Below are 18464 nucleotides of genomic sequence, written 5' to 3'. Positions count from 1 at the left end.
AGTGCTAGGATTACAGGCGTGAGCCACCGCACCTGGCCCTTAAACTGGTTTCTGTGGTTTCATTTAACAGGCATAACTGTACTGCAGTTGCATTGAGTTTACTTTTGTAAGCAGAAATGTTACAAGGCATGGTTAAAAGGCATGGGGATTGGCCAGGCACGGTGGCTCACGCCTGTAATCCTAGCACTCTGCAAGGCCGAGGCGGGAAGATTGCACAAGGTCAGGAGTTCGAAACCAGCCTGAGCAAGAGCGAGACCCCATCTCTACTAAAAATAGAAAGAAATTAATTGGCCAACCAAAAATATATAGAAAAAATTATCCGGGCATGGTGGATGCATGCATGCCTGTAGTCCCAGCTACTTAGGAGATTGAGGCAGGAGGATCGCTCGAGCTCAGGAGTTTGAGGTTGCTGTGAGCTAGACTGATGCCACGGTACTCTAGCCCCAGCAACTGAGTGAGACTCTGTCTCAAAAAAAAAAAAAAAAGAAGGCAGGGGATTAGGGCAGTTCCCCAGGCCTGAACACACCCATGGGCTGGGCTGGATTGACGTCGGGTCCTTCCCCTGAGAGATTGGGGTTCAGAGTGGTGGTGGTCAGCTGTGAGAATGGGGGGTAGGCAGCAGTGTGGCTCCAGGAAGTGTCACTGAGGCTTCAGGTGCTGCACTTGCTGTCTTGCTTTCCTTCCAAGGCCCTCTGCTGCGGTGGCCACCCTGTTGCTCTGTATCCCAGCCACTGCCACCTGCAGACACCAGAACAGCCCACGGTTCTCTTACAGGCAGAAGCCCTCCGCATATCAGCTCTTTTTCCTTTTTGAATTTCACTGCCACTGGGAGGCATAAATGAGTTGAAGTTATTCCTTAAAAGCAGGAAATTAGCCAGGTGTGGTGGGTCGCACCTGTAAGCCCGGGAGTTGGAGGCTGCAGTGAGCTATGATTGGGCCACTGCACTGTAGCCTGGGTGACAGAGCAAGCCCCAATTTCTTAAAAAAATAAAGAGCATGAAATGGGTTTTTTGCCATTATAGGAGAGAGTTGTGATTTCTAAGCTATCACAATATCACGATGATGCAGATTAGAATACCTGAAATACAGGACTACATGTGACGTGGCAAACTATAAAGGAAGGTTTATGAAAATGTTTTGTTAGATTTATGTAGTATTCTTTTTTTTTCCGGCATATTATGGGGGTACAGATTTTAAGGTTTCAATAAATGCCCATTTCTCCCCCTCCCCCCAAAAGTCTGAGTCTCCATCATGACCATCCCCTAGATGGTATATGTAGTATTCTTGATTTTTTATTTGTTATATAGACAGCAAGTACAACAGGAGATAAGAGTGGGAAAGGGAAGTGAATATGGGCTTGGTGGTCAGAGGATTCCTGTAGGAGGCCAGGCTGGAATTGAGCTCTGTAGGTCAGACAGGTAGGTCTTATTGTAATTTAGCTCTACTAGTGAGATTTGGGTGAAATACTTAGAGTGATAGCATATCAAGTATATCTCATAACCTCCATTTTTTGTAATGCCACCATAGCAGAGACATGAGTTTATCAGACCTTGAAAATCATCACTCAAAAGTCGATATTAAGAGGGGAAAAAATCAGAAGTCACCAGTTAGGGACCAAAAATTTGAAGCCATGTTGGTTCAGCAAAATAGATCAGACAAGAGCTCCTGTGACTTGTGCAAAGAGAAGAAACTACAGATCAATTCTGCATTCGGGGAACGAAGTGTCATTACTCTGTCATCTGTATTTACAAAAGACTTAATGGAGAAACAAAAACCTTGGTCTCTGGGAGGAAAAATCCAGATCGAACCTGAAAATAAAATTACGTTGTGCAAGATCCACGGAAAATCACCAAAAGGTAATGGAATTGGGGTTGAGAACGGGGAGAGACAACTCTCAGAAATATCAGCCTCATCTGACGAAAAGCAGTGGCACGACGTCAACGTTTACCTGGGCCTGGCCAACTCTCCGGGTCCAAGACAACCGGAAAAGCTGGATGTGGAAGGCCAAGATCAGGCGGAAAGGCCTGAAACCTCCCGCAGCCAGAAAAGCGAAGCCTGCCTGGGTGAGAGCGACTGTGAATCGCCCAGGTGCTGCCACCCCAGCAACGCCGTCGTGGGGGGCCCCGGCCACATGTCCGACGGGGAGTGGATGAGTATTTTCAAGCCTTCCAAAAACCAAAGACACGTCCGCCACAAGTCCGAGTGCACTTGTTCAGAAGGCGTCAGTGGGACGAAACGTAACTCCTCCACGAGGTTAGTAACGTTCACTGCCATAAACGGCCAGGGAGCACACGTCCCCGTGTATGCCAAAGGGCGACAGTCGCCGCTGCGTGCCCGCCGTGGACCAGCAAGCGGGATTTGCAGACAGACACCTTGTTTAAGACAGACTGTTCGCTCTTTCCATCGAGGCCTAGGCTGCCTGGCCTTTGTCCAGGGCCTGTATTAAGATTCCGGCGGAGAGTTTGTACTGAGGGTGGCTTCTGAGGCAAAGGTTTTGTTTAAAAACAAAACCGGTTATTATGAGTTGGACAAATATGTTTTATTAAAAAACAAGCGGGTGGGGTCCCCATGCAGAGTGGAATGCTGCTCTAGAGCATTCTTCACCCCTTGAGCCACCCTGAATTGGCAGGCTGACCCTTTCTGGTCCAGGTTGCATCGCCCAGACCCCACGTAAAAATTTCTCACGGCCCTTGTCCAGGGTCCCTTGGCATAGTTCAAGAGAGACTCAAGAGAAAGCGTATTTGTATTTAGCAAACTGGTAAAAGTTACTGAGTTTTGTTTTGATTTTTTTTTTTTTTGAGAAGGAAATGGATTAGGTGTTAGCCTGGGCTGCATTATCCAGGCTCGTCTTATTGTTGGAATTGCTGAATCTTGTGGTTGAGTAGCGCTGTGATAATGTCTGCTATTTTTAAATAAAGCACAGCTCTTCAATCTTAAATTACAGAAAAGATGAAGTTTCTATATTGAGAGCCATATTTCAGTCGTTACGTTGACTTTCACAGGACTTTATGATTAAAATTTCTTTCTAGTACTTCATTATTTGGAGTATTCTTGGCCCTTATATTTATTTGATTATTATAATTTATTCATTTTTTTTCCTTTGGCCCTTCGAAAGCTTTGAGTCATTTAAAAATCGCACAGATAGTTAGTTATTCTGCCAATTATTAAAATTTATTTTTTAAAAGTTGGTTGTGACACCAAATGTCATCTATTCTTATTTGGCTTTTAAAAGACCTTTGGATAATTGCAAGTCTCAGTAGGGTACAACTATCTATTTTTCACCACTAAACAAGAACACTTATATATTAAGGCAAAAGCTTATGTCAGATAGTTTTAAGAGCATAATGGATTAAATTTAACGTGTGAACTAAATGCAAATTTACATTCAGAGTTTCTCTCAAGGCCCCTTTGACCTCGATGACTTAAAGTAATTGAAGTGACGGCTTGTTCTGCCGGCCCAGACGCATGCCAAGGCGTCACATGACAAATATGTGATTAAGTAGAGCAGATAATCGTGTTTTCCTATTTTTCCTTAGATCGTGAGAACTTGTATGCCTACTTCATTATCTAACTGAAATTTTCACATTTTAGCCACCGTTGCATTTGACAAATCGAGGTTTACCTGTGGAGGGAGGAACATCAGGCAGCCTGTTCCCACTCAGCTGTAGGTTACGTGGGAGGATGCGGTTCTGTGGCTTCTGGTCCGTTCCAGAACGGCTTTTGTTGTTAAACTCTGCTGTGAGCCCAAACCTTAATAACATACTTAGAAGCTTAGCTACGTGTTTGTTCCCAACACTGTCTACCTGTAGGAGGATCGATCAGCCTCCGTGGGGCCATAATACTTTCATAAAAGGACTTTAAAAAGCTGTTAACAGAAATCAGTCTCACAAACCCAAAACCGGAAATTTTCACAAGTATAATCTTATTCTATGTTAATTTATTTTTTTCCCTCCCTTTTGGATGATCTTGTCCCTAGAACCGTCTTTCCTTTGTATTTTTTGGGAACTAGGACTTCCCTATTCTATAGTTACCCTTAACTAAGAATTTTAATTCTTACTTGCAAAAGGTATGCATCAATTTATAATGTTCTACCCCAGGCTGTAATATTCTACTCAAACTCAAGGTGCTTCATTAACAAAAACACTTATGTTTTTGTCCTCTTTAGACACGTTTAAGTATAAGAGTATTAGTGATATGTGTACGATACTGATTTAAGACACATTTTTGTTTGGTTTTATTATTCGTAGTGAACTAATTGCCATCCAACATTCCCACTGTTTGGATTCTCAAAAATCTGCCTTAAGAGAGGATGAGGCAGAGTCGTCTTCTGATAAAAAGAACTCACCTAAGAGTTTGTTGGTCAGCAAAGATGAAGCGACGTCCAATGAAAAGGTTCGTATTTTGCTTAGACATCCGCTGCTGATTCAGGCAGGATTTTTCGCCAGTGTGCTTTTGATGCTTCTCTAGCACTTTAGTTTGCTTGCTTCGTTTTGGCCATTCCTAAGTTATGTGTTTATTTGTTTCTAGAGTCAGGGTCTAGGGCCTCACTCTGTCACCTGCCTGGAGGGCAGTGGTTTGATCATCGCTCACGGCAGCCTCCAACTCCTGGGCTAAGGCGATCCTCCTGCCTCAGCCTCCCGAGTAGCTGGGACGACACACCTGACTAATTTTTCATTTTCTTTTTTTTTTTTTGAGACAGTTTCACTCTGTCACCCAGCCTAAAGTGCAATGGTGTCAGCCTAGCTCATAGCAACTTCAAATTACTGGGCTCAAGTGATCCTCCTGTCTCAGCCTCCTGAGCAGCTGGGACTACAGGCACACACCACCATGGACCTGGCTAATATTTTTCTATTTTTAGTTGAAGCGAATTTTTTTTTCTATATTTAGTAGAGATGGGGTCTCACTCTTGCTCAGGCTGGTCTCGAACTCTTGAGCTCAAGCAGTCCTCCTGCCTCGGCCTCTCAGAGTGCTAGGATCACAGGCATTAGCCACTGTGCCCAGCCAGTTCTTTTAAATTATAGGACTTTAATGTACTTTATAATCAATTCTCTTATTTTTTTTATCTTTCAAGAAAAATTGTATTTTTTGTTTTTTGCAATTTGATATATGTTTATTGTTAAAAACCTGACAAGAACAATATAGAAATGTACACCCAGAAGATGTCACCAAACTGCCTGGGCTCAGCCACCCCTTCCTCCAGACACACCCCCTGGCGGCAGCTGAGTCTTCAGCCAGTCCCAGCTATCATGCTGGGGAGCTAGCTTACAGATACCGCTCTGCGGAGACATGCATGCTAATGCATGCATGATAAATGGGATTTTATTACATAAGAAAAGGTCTAACATTTATGATTTGCCAGGATGGCAAATTTAAATCTTCCTGCTGCCAGTGAGAGATCCAGTGCCTGGCTGTGGGCTATGCTAGAGCCCAGGAACGAGGCCTTTCTGACACTGCCCGTTATGGGTAGACTGTCTTCCGGCGTCTTTTCTGTAAACTTTCAGAAACCACAGCAAGAGCAGGTGCTTTTCCTCAAAGGCTTTAAGTAAAAATCTTTTCTTCCTTCCTTTTTTAAAAGAGAAATTAAAATGGGCCTACCATCTGATTTCAAGTGAGGAATGGGAGGAATGAGCTTTAACTCAACAAATTTTATTTTTTTAAAAAGTGTCATTTCCATATTATGGTTTTTCACTGACAGAGCCTGGAGGAAGGAAAGACGGGGAGGACGGGATTGTTCAGAGCAGGGGTTCTCCCTCAAAGTGTGTTCTGTGAACCAGCAGCGGCAGCACCTGGGAACTTGCTAGAAACGCAGTTGCTCAGGCTCACCCAGGCCCTCTTGAATCAGAAACTGGGAGAGGGGCCCAGTCCGTGTTTGCCTGAGCCCCCAGGTGATTCTGATGCATGCTCAGGTCAGGGAGAGGAGGCTTGAGCTCGGCTAACGACATCCCAGCTCCTGGTGTCCACACTGGGAGAATTGTGACCGAGTCTTCACGGCTCAGTCATTTGTGCGGTACCCGGGAGGCCGGGCTTTCTTCTCTGGATTCTGTTATAACTGAAGTCCGAGTGCCCGCTCTCTGCTTTCTCTCAGTACCCTCTGGTCAGCTTTAGTGGGGGCATCCCTTAGGCCTTCCAGGTGATTGGTATATTTATTTTTAATTAATAAATATTTTAAGCATACAAAAAAAGAATATAACAAGCATTTGTGTACCTACATTCAGATTAACAGATGTTTACATTTGGGCATACATGCTTTATTTTTCTTTTTAAAGAAATGCACTGTTGGAGATGAAGTCTAAAAAAGCGTTAGTCCCACAAGCGTTCTCCCCATGCCCACCCCGCCGCCAATTAACCACCATCCTGAAGTCGGTTCCATGCTTGTTTTTATGCTTGTAGCACTTAGAAGTATATACGTAAACTTTACGTAGTGTTTTGTGTGTTTTTAAAATGTTCGACCTCAGTGGAAAGCAATATGGAGATACCTCAAAGAGCTACAAGTAGAACTGCCAGCAATCCCATTACTGGGCATCTATCCGAAAGAACAAAAGACATTCTGTAAAAAAGACACCTGCACTAGAATGTTTATAGCAGCACAATTCACAATTGCAAAGATGTGGAAACAACCCAAGTGCCCATCAATACATGAGTGGACTAATAAAATGTGGTATACGTATACTATGGAGTATACTCAGCCACAAAAAACAATGGTGATCTAGCACCTCTTGTGTTATCCCAGATGGAGTGGGAGCCCATTGCACTAAGTGAAGTAAGACAAGAATGGAAAAACAAAGCGCTGCATGCACTCACCATCAAAATGGTATTAACTGATCAACACTTAAGTGCACATATAGTAATAACATTCGTCAGGAGTGGAGTAGGCAGAAGGGGGGAGGTGGAGATGGGTATGTACACACCTAGTGGGTGCAGTGCACAAGGAGATGGACACACTTGAGACTGACTCAGGTGGGGCAAAGGCAATCTATGTAACCTAAACACACCAGTAATCCTAGCATTCTGGGAGGCCAAGGCAGGAAGATTGCTTGAGGCCAGGAGTTCGAGGCCAGCCTGAGAAAGAGCGAGACCCTGTCTGTACTAAAAATGGAAAGAAATTACTTGGCCAACTAAAAATATATAGAAAAAATTAGCCGAGCCTGGTGGTGCACGCCTGTAGTCCTAGCTACTCGGGCGGCTGAAGCAGGAAGATCACTTGAGCCCAGGAGTTTGAGGTTTCTGTGAGTTAAGCTGATGCCACAGCACGCTAGCCTGAGCAACAGAGTGAGACTCTGTCTAAAAAAATAAATTAATAAATTAAAAATAAATAAAAATTGACCATACCAAGTGTTGACTAGACTGGGACTTTCATACACTGATGGTGGGAATGTAACTGGTACAACCACTTTGGAAAATACTTTGGCAAGTTTCCTAAAAAGTTAAATATGTACCTTCCTAGCCATTCCATTCCTAAAGAAATGAAAACATACGTCTACACACTAATATTCAAGCAGCTTTATTTATAGTAGCAGAAAAACTGGAAACAGCCCAAATGTCCATTAACAAGTGAATGGATAAAAAAACTGTAGTACATCCATAAATGAAATACTCAGCAATGAAAAAGAATTATTTACACGCACAACAATATGGGTGGATCTCTCGAGATAATTATACCAAATGAAAGAAGTCAAACAGATAAAAGTTTCAATGCATTTCTATAAAATTCTAGAAAGTGCAAACTAATCTCTGGCTATAGCAGAGTCAGGGGTTGTCTGAGAACGGAGGAATCTCAAGCAGGTCAGGGGTTGTCTGAGAACACAGGAAGCACACAGGGCCTTGAGGGCAATGAATGGGTTCACTGTTCTTTGTGGTCGTGGTTTCATGGGTACATACTTGTGTCGAAACTCATCAGATTGTACACTTTAATTGTATAGGTGATTGTATGTCAGTTGTACCACACTAAAGTCATTAATTTTTTAAAGCTGTAAATATGAGGGAAAATATTAGCTATTACTTTTTTTTTTTAGCTCTTAGAGACCCTTTTTCAATGTTCAGACCTATTTTTTCTCAGGCAGTACATAACATTGCATGCCTATGTTATCCATGTATATACACAGGCATATTCATTTAGCACGTGTTTGTTAAACATCTTCGACATGCCAGGTCAGTGGTGATCCTTGTTTGTGGAAAATTAGAAATTAACTTTGCTTAACAAAAAACTTAGTCTAGGCCCCTTTGAGAACAGTTGGCAGTGACTCCTTTTCATGTTAAAGTTTCGATCCCCAGTTGAAGATTGACCATAAGCTTACAAACAACCCTTTAGTGTTAAAGCTCCACTTGGCAAGTATTTTGCCGTGCTAACTGTGGCCTTCAAAAGTTCACTTAGGACAGATATCTAGTGCCTTGGGATTGTTCTATCATACGGATGTTACTTAATTAGTTGTCATAAGTTCTGCTTAAGTCGAATTATTTAACTGAGGCAGCTCTGAGAAATAAAAGGAATTTGGTGGTTCTACTGTTTGATGTCCTGCTTTGCTTTGTGGTACCCAAAGTCCAAGAAATATTAGCGGGCAGTTAGCACTTGCGTTTGTAAACGTGTCTGTAACGTAAAAATTTAAAAATGCCTGTTAATTTCACGAATGCTCAAATGTGCTACCTCCCCAGGATGACTTTTCCCCCACGAGCAAGCTCCAGCGCCTGCTGGCCGAGTCTCGGCAGATGGTGACAGACCTGGAGCTGAGCACGCTGCTGCCCATCACCTGCGAGAACGTCAACAGCAGCGCCAAAAACGTACGTGTCCCGCTCCATCTCCACTACATTTGCAGTGTCCGAATGCGCCACTGACTGCTGGTGTGCGCATATGGGAGGGCGGCCAATGGACTGGTTAGAATGGAAGTTTCTGTGTCTCAGAGGGAGAGGGAGAGGGAGAGGGAAGGAGGGAGCATGCTGGTTTAAAGGAGGAAAAAGTCATACTCAAATGTTACTGCCTCCAAACTTCCTCTTTCTTTCTTTCTTTTTTATTTTATTTTATTTTATTTTTTGAGACAAAGTCTTGCTCTCTTGCCTGGGCTAGAGTGCCGTGGCATCAGCCTAGCTCACAGCAACCTCAAACTCCTGGGCTCAAGCGATCCTTCTGTCTCAGCCTCCCGAGTAGCTGGGACTACAGGCATGCGCCACCGTGCCCGGCTAATTTTTTCTATATATTTTTAGTTGGCCAATTAACTTCTTTCTATTTTTAGTAGAGACGGTGGTCTCACTCTTGCTGAGACTGGTTTTGAACTCCTCACCTTGGGCAATCCTCCCGCCTCGGCCTCCCAGAGTGCTAGGATTACAGGTGTGAGCCACCTCGCAGCAGTATCTTTTGAAGAGCAGAAATTTTAAATTTTGATTAAGTCCAACTTAGCAGGTTTTTTGTTTTTTTTTTAATGGTGATTTCTGTGTTCTAAGAAATCTACCCCAAGATTGTGAATCTTTTCTCCTCCTAGAAGTTTTATAGTTATATCTGGGTCTATGGTTCATTTCCACTTCATTTTTGTGTGTAGTGTGAAATAAGGATCAAGGTTCATTTTTTTTCCTCTACACATATTTAGTCCCAACACGATTTGTTGAAAAGATTGTTCTTTCACCATTAAATTAGTTCTGGCGCTTTTGCTGACTATTGGTTGACCTCACAAGGAAGTATCTATTTCTGGACTCGCTGGTCATTCCATTGATCTGTCTGTCTCTCCTTACACCAGTAGCACACTATATTGATTACTATAACTCTATAAAAAGTCTCAAAATCAAGTACAAGTTCTCCACTTTGTTCTTCTTTTTCAAAATTGCTTTGACTATTCTAGGTCCTTTGCAGACCATATCAATTTTAGAATCAACTTGTCAATTTTTACAAAAATGTGTTTTAGTATTGTGGTTTCCTTGAATATACAGATCACTTTAGGAAGGATTGGCAACCATGAGCATCTCCATTTGTTTAGGTCTCTCTTTACTTCTCCTAACCATATTTTGTAATTTTTATTGTAGAGATCTTGCACATCTCTTCTTAAATGTATCCTTAATACAGGTTGAGTATCCCACATCTGAAATGCTTGGAACCAGAAGTGTTTGGATTTCAGATTTTTTAATATTTGCATTTGTATACTTACCAGTTGAGCATCCCAAATCTGAAAATCCGAAATCTAAAACGTTCCCATGCATTTCCTTATTTAGCATCACGTTGGTACTCAAAAAGTTTCAGATTATGAAATGTTGTGGATTTCAGATTTTTGCATTAGGGATACTCACCTGTATTCTCTCGTTGCCGTTATACATGATATTTTAAATTTCATTCTAAAATTGCCTATGGGTACAAATAACTGTAGCTGGTTTTTGTAAATTGCAATTTTGCAGAATTCACCTATTCTAGTAGATTTTCTGTAACTTCCTTAGGATTTTTTATACAGTCGTGTCATTTGTAGGTAAAGACAGTTTTATTTCTTTTTCTTCCCATATTGTTCTGGCTGGGACGTCCAGATCAGTGTTGAGTGAGAATAGTGAGAACTGATATCCTCAGGCCTCGTTCCATGGTGACATTTCTTGCTTGGGTTTTCATACTGGTATTTCGTTAGATTCGGAGTTCCATGGAGCAACTTTCCATGTGACACAGATGACCCAAAACTAGAACATTAACCATTTCAGAATCAGTGTTCTCGAGCAATCAGTCATTGCCATGAGCCTTAATAGGTAGTTGCAAATATTACCTGAAAGAATGGTCTCCATGGCGGGGCGCAGTGGCTCATGCCTGTAATCCCAGCACTTTGGGAGACCAAGGCAGGAGTCAGCCTGGGCAACAAAGTAAGACTCCATCTCTTAAAAAAAAAAAAAAAAACATAGCCAGGCGTGGTGGTGCTTATCTGTAGTCCCAGCCATTGGGGAGGCCGAGGCAGGAGGATCACTCGAGCCCAGGAGTTCACAGCTGCAGTGAGCTGTGATCACGCCATTGTACTCCAGCCTGGGCCGCAGAGTGATTGAGACCCTGTCTCTTTAAAAAATAATAAAATAGGCCGGGCGCGGTGGCTCACGTCTGTAATCCTAGCACTCTGGGAGGCCGAGGCGGGCGGATTGCTCGAAGTCAGGAGTTCGAAACCAGCCTGAGCAAGAGTGAGACCCCGTCTCTACTATAAATATAGAAAGAAATTAATTGGCCAACTAATATATATAGAAAAAAATTAGCCGGGCATGGTGGCGCATGCCTGTAGTCCCAGCTACTCGGGAGGCTGAGGCAGGAGGATTTCTTGAGCCCAGGAGTTTGAGGTTGCTGTGATCTAGGCTGATGCTACGGCACTCACTCTAGCCTGTGCAACAAAGCGAGACTCTGTCTCAAAAAAAAAATAAATAAATAAAATAAAATAATAAAATAAAGTCATAGGCTCCCAAAATAGCAGTTTTTCAGAGTATACCATGTGTACCCACGTGGGTCATATAAGCTTTTCAAACTGGAAACTGTGATGGACTTTGGTGTTTTCTGGGAAGATTTCTTCTTGACAGATTCTCTCTGAAGCATTAGTGAAGAAGTTCATTTACACTGAGGCAGAGGAAGATGTTTATTTTATTTATTTATTTATTTTTTCAAGACGGGCTCTGCCTCTGTTTCCCGGGCTAGAGTCAGCGTAGCTCACTGCAGCCTTCGTTTCTGTCCTCATACGTGGCTGGTGTGTGTGTGACTCTGTCTCCATCAGCGTGCGCATCCCGGGCCCCAGTCTCTGGTGACGCGTCTTCCCACCGCACTGTGGGGGCTTTAGGAGCCCTGGTCACCGCGGCACCCTGGCGGTGGCACACACAGCCCCCGAAACAGGAGACACGGAGTGCTTGGGTCCCACCTTGACTGGAACTGGTAAGAAAAGTGCAGGAAAGAAAAGGCTCAACTGTGAGCTCAGGTGTCACCGGAAAAAAAGGGGGAAAGCTGTTTGAGGTTGGCAGAGACTTGGCTTAAGAGAGTTCTTGAGCTAGAAAGAACCAGAAGAGCCTTTCATGTCACAAGTGAGGGAAAATGACTGACTCTCTTGCTCAGCATCGCGCAGCTAGAGTCAGAAAATCATTTAATTGGAAAATCGTTTAATTGGAAAACTACTGGCTCCAGATGGGGTGTACTTCCCAGCGGACCGATGGGCTCGCCATCAACACACCCACTCGGCGACGGCGACGCGCTTTACACACTCACAGATCCCCCTCGTGCCTTCGCACTGAGTGCGGCTAGACGCAGCAAAAGCACACAGTCTTTGTGGAAAATCCTTAACTTCTGTGACGAGGAAGCAGGGTGGAGTTCTGAGCAGCCTGTCTGCCTTGCCAGGGCCTTGCCATCTGTCGCCAAAGACGAGGACGGTAATTCAGAGACTCTGTGGAGCGGGCGCTCCGCTGCCTCGCTGGGGAGCTCACAGGGATTCGGTCCTCCTGGCGGGAAACCGGCAGTGTTTTCTCAAAATCGCCCGGAACCGACTGACGCAGCAGTGTCTCTTTGGGCATCTCTCCTGGAGACATGTCCGCACGCGTACGAAGCGGCACCGTGCAAGGCTTGCATTTGCAGCGTTGCTTCGTTACAACAGCTAGAGATGGGAGTCGATCCGAGCGCCCAGCACAGGGGAGCTGGGTGAGCAAGCCCCGTCCGTCCCCACGACGGAGTCCGTCCCAGCCACAGACGGATCAAGAGGCTCTGGGCTGTGGAAATATTCCAGATGCATTGTTGAGTGGAAACATGCAGACACTGGGACGTTCCTATGCCCTGTGCCTGTTTAGTAAGAGCGGGAACGGGAATAAGAATCGACACTTGCGCCGCAAGGACACAGTGGAAGGGTGATGTGAATCGTTACCAGCAGGAGGCGCACGACTTCTCCGATTTATACCTGTGTATGTGATTGTGATTTGCAGATGATTCCCCCCCCACACACACACACACAAAAACAATAATTGGAAAGTAGGGAAAGGAGGAATAAGGGAAGAGTCAAATGCAGCGCATCACCTCGCCCACGAGGCTTCCTCCTGGCCTCAAGGGTGGGAATGGGGCGTGGACTCGGCCTTAAACTGGACTTGGAGTCGTGGCCAGTACTCGGGATGGGGCATTCCAATTGGTTCTTACCCTCTTTTGTGGATCCCTTTTAGAATGACGTTTGTAAAGGGCTGAGATAAAATACACTGGGTTGTAAAACACAGAGGCAGGCAGGTGAGTGGAGAGGAGCAGCATGAGTGAAAACACAGGGGTCTGGAAGCTTCCTGGGTGCCCTGAGTAGCTGTGCATGGTCCCTGGTGACTGGAATACAGGCCCCACGGGGAGGAGGGGGAGGCTGAGGAGTCAGCCTGCCTGCTAACCACACGCAAGTACTGTGGTCTTTCCAGGTGTCATCCTCCCCTTCCTTCTCTTCTCCCTTCCTCTCCTTCCCCCATCCCCCACCAAAACACCCACCAAAGCTAACCAGGCACCCAGCAGGCACTTAGAGTGGTTGATTCTTGTTCCTGACCATTGCCTTCATTAAGGGCTCACCGTGCAGTCTTGAGGCTGAGGCTGAGCCAGCTGTATGTGGGCATTAGCTGGCTGCCAGAGTTTGGCCCTAACACATAAAATCAAGCAAACAGAACAGCCCTACCAGGAGATCAGAGACAAGGGAACCCCACACATGAATAGGAAATCAAGAAATGTTGGCTGAGCTCAGTGATGCCAGCACTCTGGGAGGCTGAGGCGAGAGGATCACTTGAGGCCAGGGGCTCGAGGCTACAGTGAGCTATGATTGCACCACTGCACTCCAGCCTGGGCGACAGAGCAAGACCCTGTCTCTTGGCTTGGCGAGGTGGCTCACACCTATAGTCCTAGCACTCTGGGAGGCCAAGGCAGGAAGATCTGAGCTCGGGAGTTCAAGATCAGCCTAAGCAAGAGAAAGACCCTGTCTCTACTAAAAATAGAAAAATTAGCCAGGCGTGGTAGCATGCACCTGTAGTCCCAGCAACTTGGGAGGCTGAGGCAAGAGCCCAGGACTTTGGGGTTGGTGACCCCACTGCACTCTATGCAGGGTGACAGATCAAAACTCTGCCTTGGAAAAAAAAAAAAAGGAGAAGAAGAAGACCCTGTCTCTGGGGAAAAAAAAAGGAAAAGAAATCTTTGTGCCATACATGGATGGTAGTTGATGGAATCACTTTAATGTATTTTGTTAATTCCCTTAGGGGTTTTTTTAAAATGGACAATAATTGAATAATAATTATATATGTTTATAGAGTACAATGTAATGCATATAACATTGTAGAATAATTAAGTCAAGCCAATTAATATATCTATCATCTCACATACTTATTTCTTTGTGGTAAAAAGATTCAGAGGCCGGGCGCAGTGGCTCACGCCTGTAATCCTAGCACTCTGAGAGGCCGAGGTGGGCGGATTGCTCAAGGTCAGGAGTTCGAAACCACCCTGAGCAAGAGTGAGACCCCATCTCTACTATAAATAGAAACAAATTAATTGGCCAACTAATATATATAGAAAAAATTAGCCGGGCATGGTGGTCCATGCCTGTAGTCTCAGCTACTCGGGAGGCTGAGGCAGGAGGATTGCTTGAGCCCAGGAGTTAGTTTGAGGTTGCTGTGAGCTAGGCTGATGCCACGGCACTCACTCTAGCCTGAGCAACAAAGCGAGACTCTGTCTCAAAAAAAAAAAAAAAAAAAAAGATTCAGAGTCCACCCTTTTAGCAATTTTGAAACATACAAAACATTATTAACTGTAGTCACCATGCTGTGCGGTAGACCAGTAAAACACGTTCCTCCTGAGAAACTGAAACGTCCCCTTTGACTGTCAACTCCCATTCCCATCCACCCCCCGGCAGCCCCGTGTGGCCACCGTTCCACCCTCTGTGTCTGTGACTTCAGCCTTTTAGATTCCACACGTAAGTGAGATTGTGCAGGATTTGTCCTTCCGTGCCTGGCTTAGTTCACTTGGCACAGTGTCCTTCAGGTTCATCCTCGTCATTGCAAGTGACAGAATTTCAATCGTTTTTGTGGCTAAAGAGCGTTCCACTCTGCATATACACAGCACTTTCTTTTCTTTTCTTTTTTCTTTTTGAGACAGAGTCTCATTCTGTTGCCTGAGCTAGAGTGCCGTGGCGTCAGCCTAGTCAAACTCCTGGGCTCAAGCGATCCTGCTGCCTCAGCCTTCCGAGTAGCTGGGACTACAGTCATGCACCACCATGCCCAGCTAATTTTTTCTATATGTGTATTTTTAGTTGTCCAGCTAAAATTTCTATTTTTATTTTTTTTTTTAGTAGGGACGGGATCTCACTCTTGCTCAGGCTGGTCTCGAATTCCTGAGCTCAAAGGATCCACCTGCCTCGGCCTCCCAGAGTGCTAGGATTACAGGTGTGAGCCACTACTCCTGGCCCACATTTTCTTTATCCACTCATCTGTTGCAGGGCATTTAAGTTGCTTCCGCATCTTGGCTGTGTAAGGCTGCAGTGAACATAGGAATGCAGCTATCTCTTTGCCTGAGGTCTTTTAAAGCCATTTCTGCTCTATTTGTGTATAATCTTAAGTATTTTCTAGTGTCTCTATTCCAGGTACTAATTTGAGAGTTGTTTTCTAGAACTCAGAGGTCTCAGAAGAGTCACCTCAAAACAATACCACTGGCAGTTATTGAAGAAAACAAAAGTCAACCTCAGCATTCACTGTGATGCTGGGTAAGTCACCTTTGCTTATCTCACCTTATGTCTCCATTGATATTTAACATGTAACTCAGGGGACATTGATAACGCAGAGTCAAGGCCACTCACGCATTTGTTTGACCTGTAATACTTTCTCTTTTGCCTGACCTATTTACACATGCCTTCTAAATTTAATCAGAGCACAATGTCAACTGCAGGTGGAAATGCAGATCCAAAAGTTCTCGTTCTCAATACCTAGAGTTTTGAATCTGAGGAAGTGAGTACAAAGACAGGGCTTTAACAATCAGGATCTAAATGCACCTTTCAGCATTTCACCTGGGTATCTGGCAGGAAAGGGAGTCTTGACTTCCTACTAAGTTTTATAGAAAAGTTTATTGACCCAGTAAGCACTTTCTTGACTTACGTTTCCGTCTGTCAAACCTTCATTTCATATGCAAAGCCTTCCCGGAATCCAGTTTGATAAGGTAAAGGGTACGGTCATTTCAGAGGGTTCCAAGGTAAGCACAGGGCATTTGGAAGACACTGGGGTAGCAGCAAAGCCTCCCCTCCCCCCTCCCTGTCTCTTCTCTCCGCCTCTCTCTGCTGAGTCATCATATCTGTAATATTTTTGCATGACCTGCTGTTGATGAAAATCAGGATGCATAGTTAATATCTCAGACACTGGGAGCTTATAGTGCACTGTCCAATGCTAATTGATTTTTATTTTATCCACTCTGTTGTTTTCCTTCCTCCAGAAGCAGATTTCTCATCTATGCAGAAGGCAGAAAGCAGACAGCAATACCAAACACTTAGCCCTAAAACAAAAAGAGGATTTTAATTCTCCCTAAGCGACGACGTTCAACACCCAAGGGGAGCAGGACCTGAACGTTAATTTTTTTAAACATCTATGTATTTTTTTTCAAATTAACCATTTTTGTGTGCAAGAAATATTTTCATGTGTAAGAAATTAGACCTTATCGTATATATACACAAACTTGGAATTATGCTAAGAAAGACAAAGACATCTCTTCAAAGATACAGACTGTAGTTAAACACTAGAGAAGCTCTTTTAAGGTGTGAACATCGAATAGAGAACCCCTGCCTATGAAATGCTGTTTTAACTATCTGATTTAAAAAAAAAAAAAATCTGAGCATACATTTAAATTATAACCAATAGCTTATCAGAGTCAGCTCAAAATATAACAGTATTCTCTTACGGTTTTAGGTCTGGACTTTTCTGTGTAAATAGACATAAAATGATATGATATAAAATATTTTTAACTGGAAAATATCTCCTTAAATTGACAATCGAGGTCCTTTTGTCTCAAGCTGAGCAGAGCCCCATCTTGTCTGGGTCTATAGAAGTCCCATCTACTTATACAAAGCTTGCTGGAAGATCAAGTTTTATATGCATTTTATTTTATCATTAAAGAATAAAATACTTCTGTTTTAACTTGTAATTTTTTTTAAAGAATATAGTACTGTGTGCCTCTGTGCCCCTTCTAAGAGAATCGATCAGCTTCAGCCAATAAAAAATATTTTTAATAATAAAGAAAATGTTTCTTTGGTTTCTTGTCACGACACAGGAGTAAAATAAGGAAGGTTAGTTGCTTTAAACTGAACCTGGCAAGTTAATGTCCTCAGGAATGGGAATGCATTTTTTTTTTTAAGCATTGCAGATATCAAAGTTCTATTGTGCTGAATAAATGTCCCTTTGTTAGAAGGTTTCAGTGTTACTTCAGAGATGATTTTCATGAGAGGGGAAGAGCTACCCCATTTAGCCTTTTTAATTAGGGTGCTGAAAAGAGGCATGGGTGAGGTTTGCTTATGTTCTTTATCAATGCATGCTTTCTCCCTCGGGCTGGCTTGTACAGAGCAAAACTGAAAAAGGTATAGTTGATTCTGAACCACCGCCTGCCAACTAGGAAACCTAAAATGTCCCCGGAGAGACTGACTTCCAGTCTGAGAATCAAAATGTTCAATTTTCTCCCTCTCTTTATGATAGGTCCATGGCTACATTTCAACTTGCCTCTCGAAAAGGGAACACTTGCTAGATGCTAAGTAGGAAAATTTCAGGGAACTCAAGGATTTGAAAATAATTAAAAACTATTTTATGGCTAAATGTAGCTCATAGGCTTATGATACCTATTCTTATCCCACTACATTGTTGTGTATTATTCCACATGTAATTCAAGAATGGGGAATTCTAATATTAGCAAATTACCTATCTCAACCTAAGTTATTTAAATGTGTGATCAATGTATGTTAAAGAGAAGCAGTCTGTTTTTTCTTCTTTTTCCTTCTGTACTTTACTGGATGCAAGAAGTAGTCTTATAGTATGTTTGAAATAGTTGCAAGTTAAAACTAGATTTTTGGCCGGGCGCGGTGGCTCACGCCTGTAATCCTAGCACTCTGGGAGGCCGAGGCGGGCGGATTGCTCAAGGTCAGGAGTTCAAAACCAGCCTGAGCGAGACCCTGTCTCTACCATAAAAATAGAAAGAAATTAATTGGCCAACTAATATATATAATATAAAAAATCAGCCGGGCATGGTGGCTCGTGCCTGTAGTCCCAGCTACTCGGGAGGCTGAGGCAGGAGGATCGCTTGAGCCCAGGAGTTTGAGGTTGCTGTGAGCTAGGCTGACGCCACGGCACTCACTCTAGCCTAGGCAAGAAAGCAAGACTCTGTCTCAAAAAAAAAAAAAAAAAAAAAAAAAAAAAAAAAAAACTAGATTTTTGGCATTTATATTTTATCATCAACATTCTTAAGATGAACATGCCATCTTAGAATTACACTATAATTTGCCTGCCAGAAATGATCTCAGTCATTGGAAAAG

At 43.6% G+C, this 18464-nt stretch overlaps 1 protein-coding gene across 1 annotated transcript in view; it reads left to right on the top strand.

Annotated features, from left to right (window-relative positions):
* CCDC62 (coiled-coil domain containing 62) overlaps positions 1–17186 on the top strand; it is a 33975-nt gene extending 16789 nt beyond the window's left edge. Inside the window, exons 9-13 of the mRNA XM_075996512.1 lie at positions 1528–2253; positions 4248–4392; positions 8650–8775; positions 15572–15665; positions 16385–17186. Coding sequence (XP_075852627.1) covers positions 1528–2253; positions 4248–4392; positions 8650–8775; positions 15572–15625 — 1051 coding nt within the window. The 3' untranslated portion in view covers positions 15626–15665; positions 16385–17186. The remainder of the gene's footprint in view (positions 1–1527; positions 2254–4247; positions 4393–8649; positions 8776–15571; positions 15666–16384) is intronic.
* Positions 17187–18464: the final 1278 nt, after the last annotated feature.

Source organism: Microcebus murinus, chromosome 22, assembly GCF_040939455.1.
Source record: "Microcebus murinus isolate Inina chromosome 22, M.murinus_Inina_mat1.0, whole genome shotgun sequence".
NCBI classification, from domain to species: domain Eukaryota; kingdom Metazoa; phylum Chordata; class Mammalia; order Primates; family Cheirogaleidae; genus Microcebus; species Microcebus murinus.
This window is presented reverse-complemented; position numbering and strand designations above follow the sequence as displayed.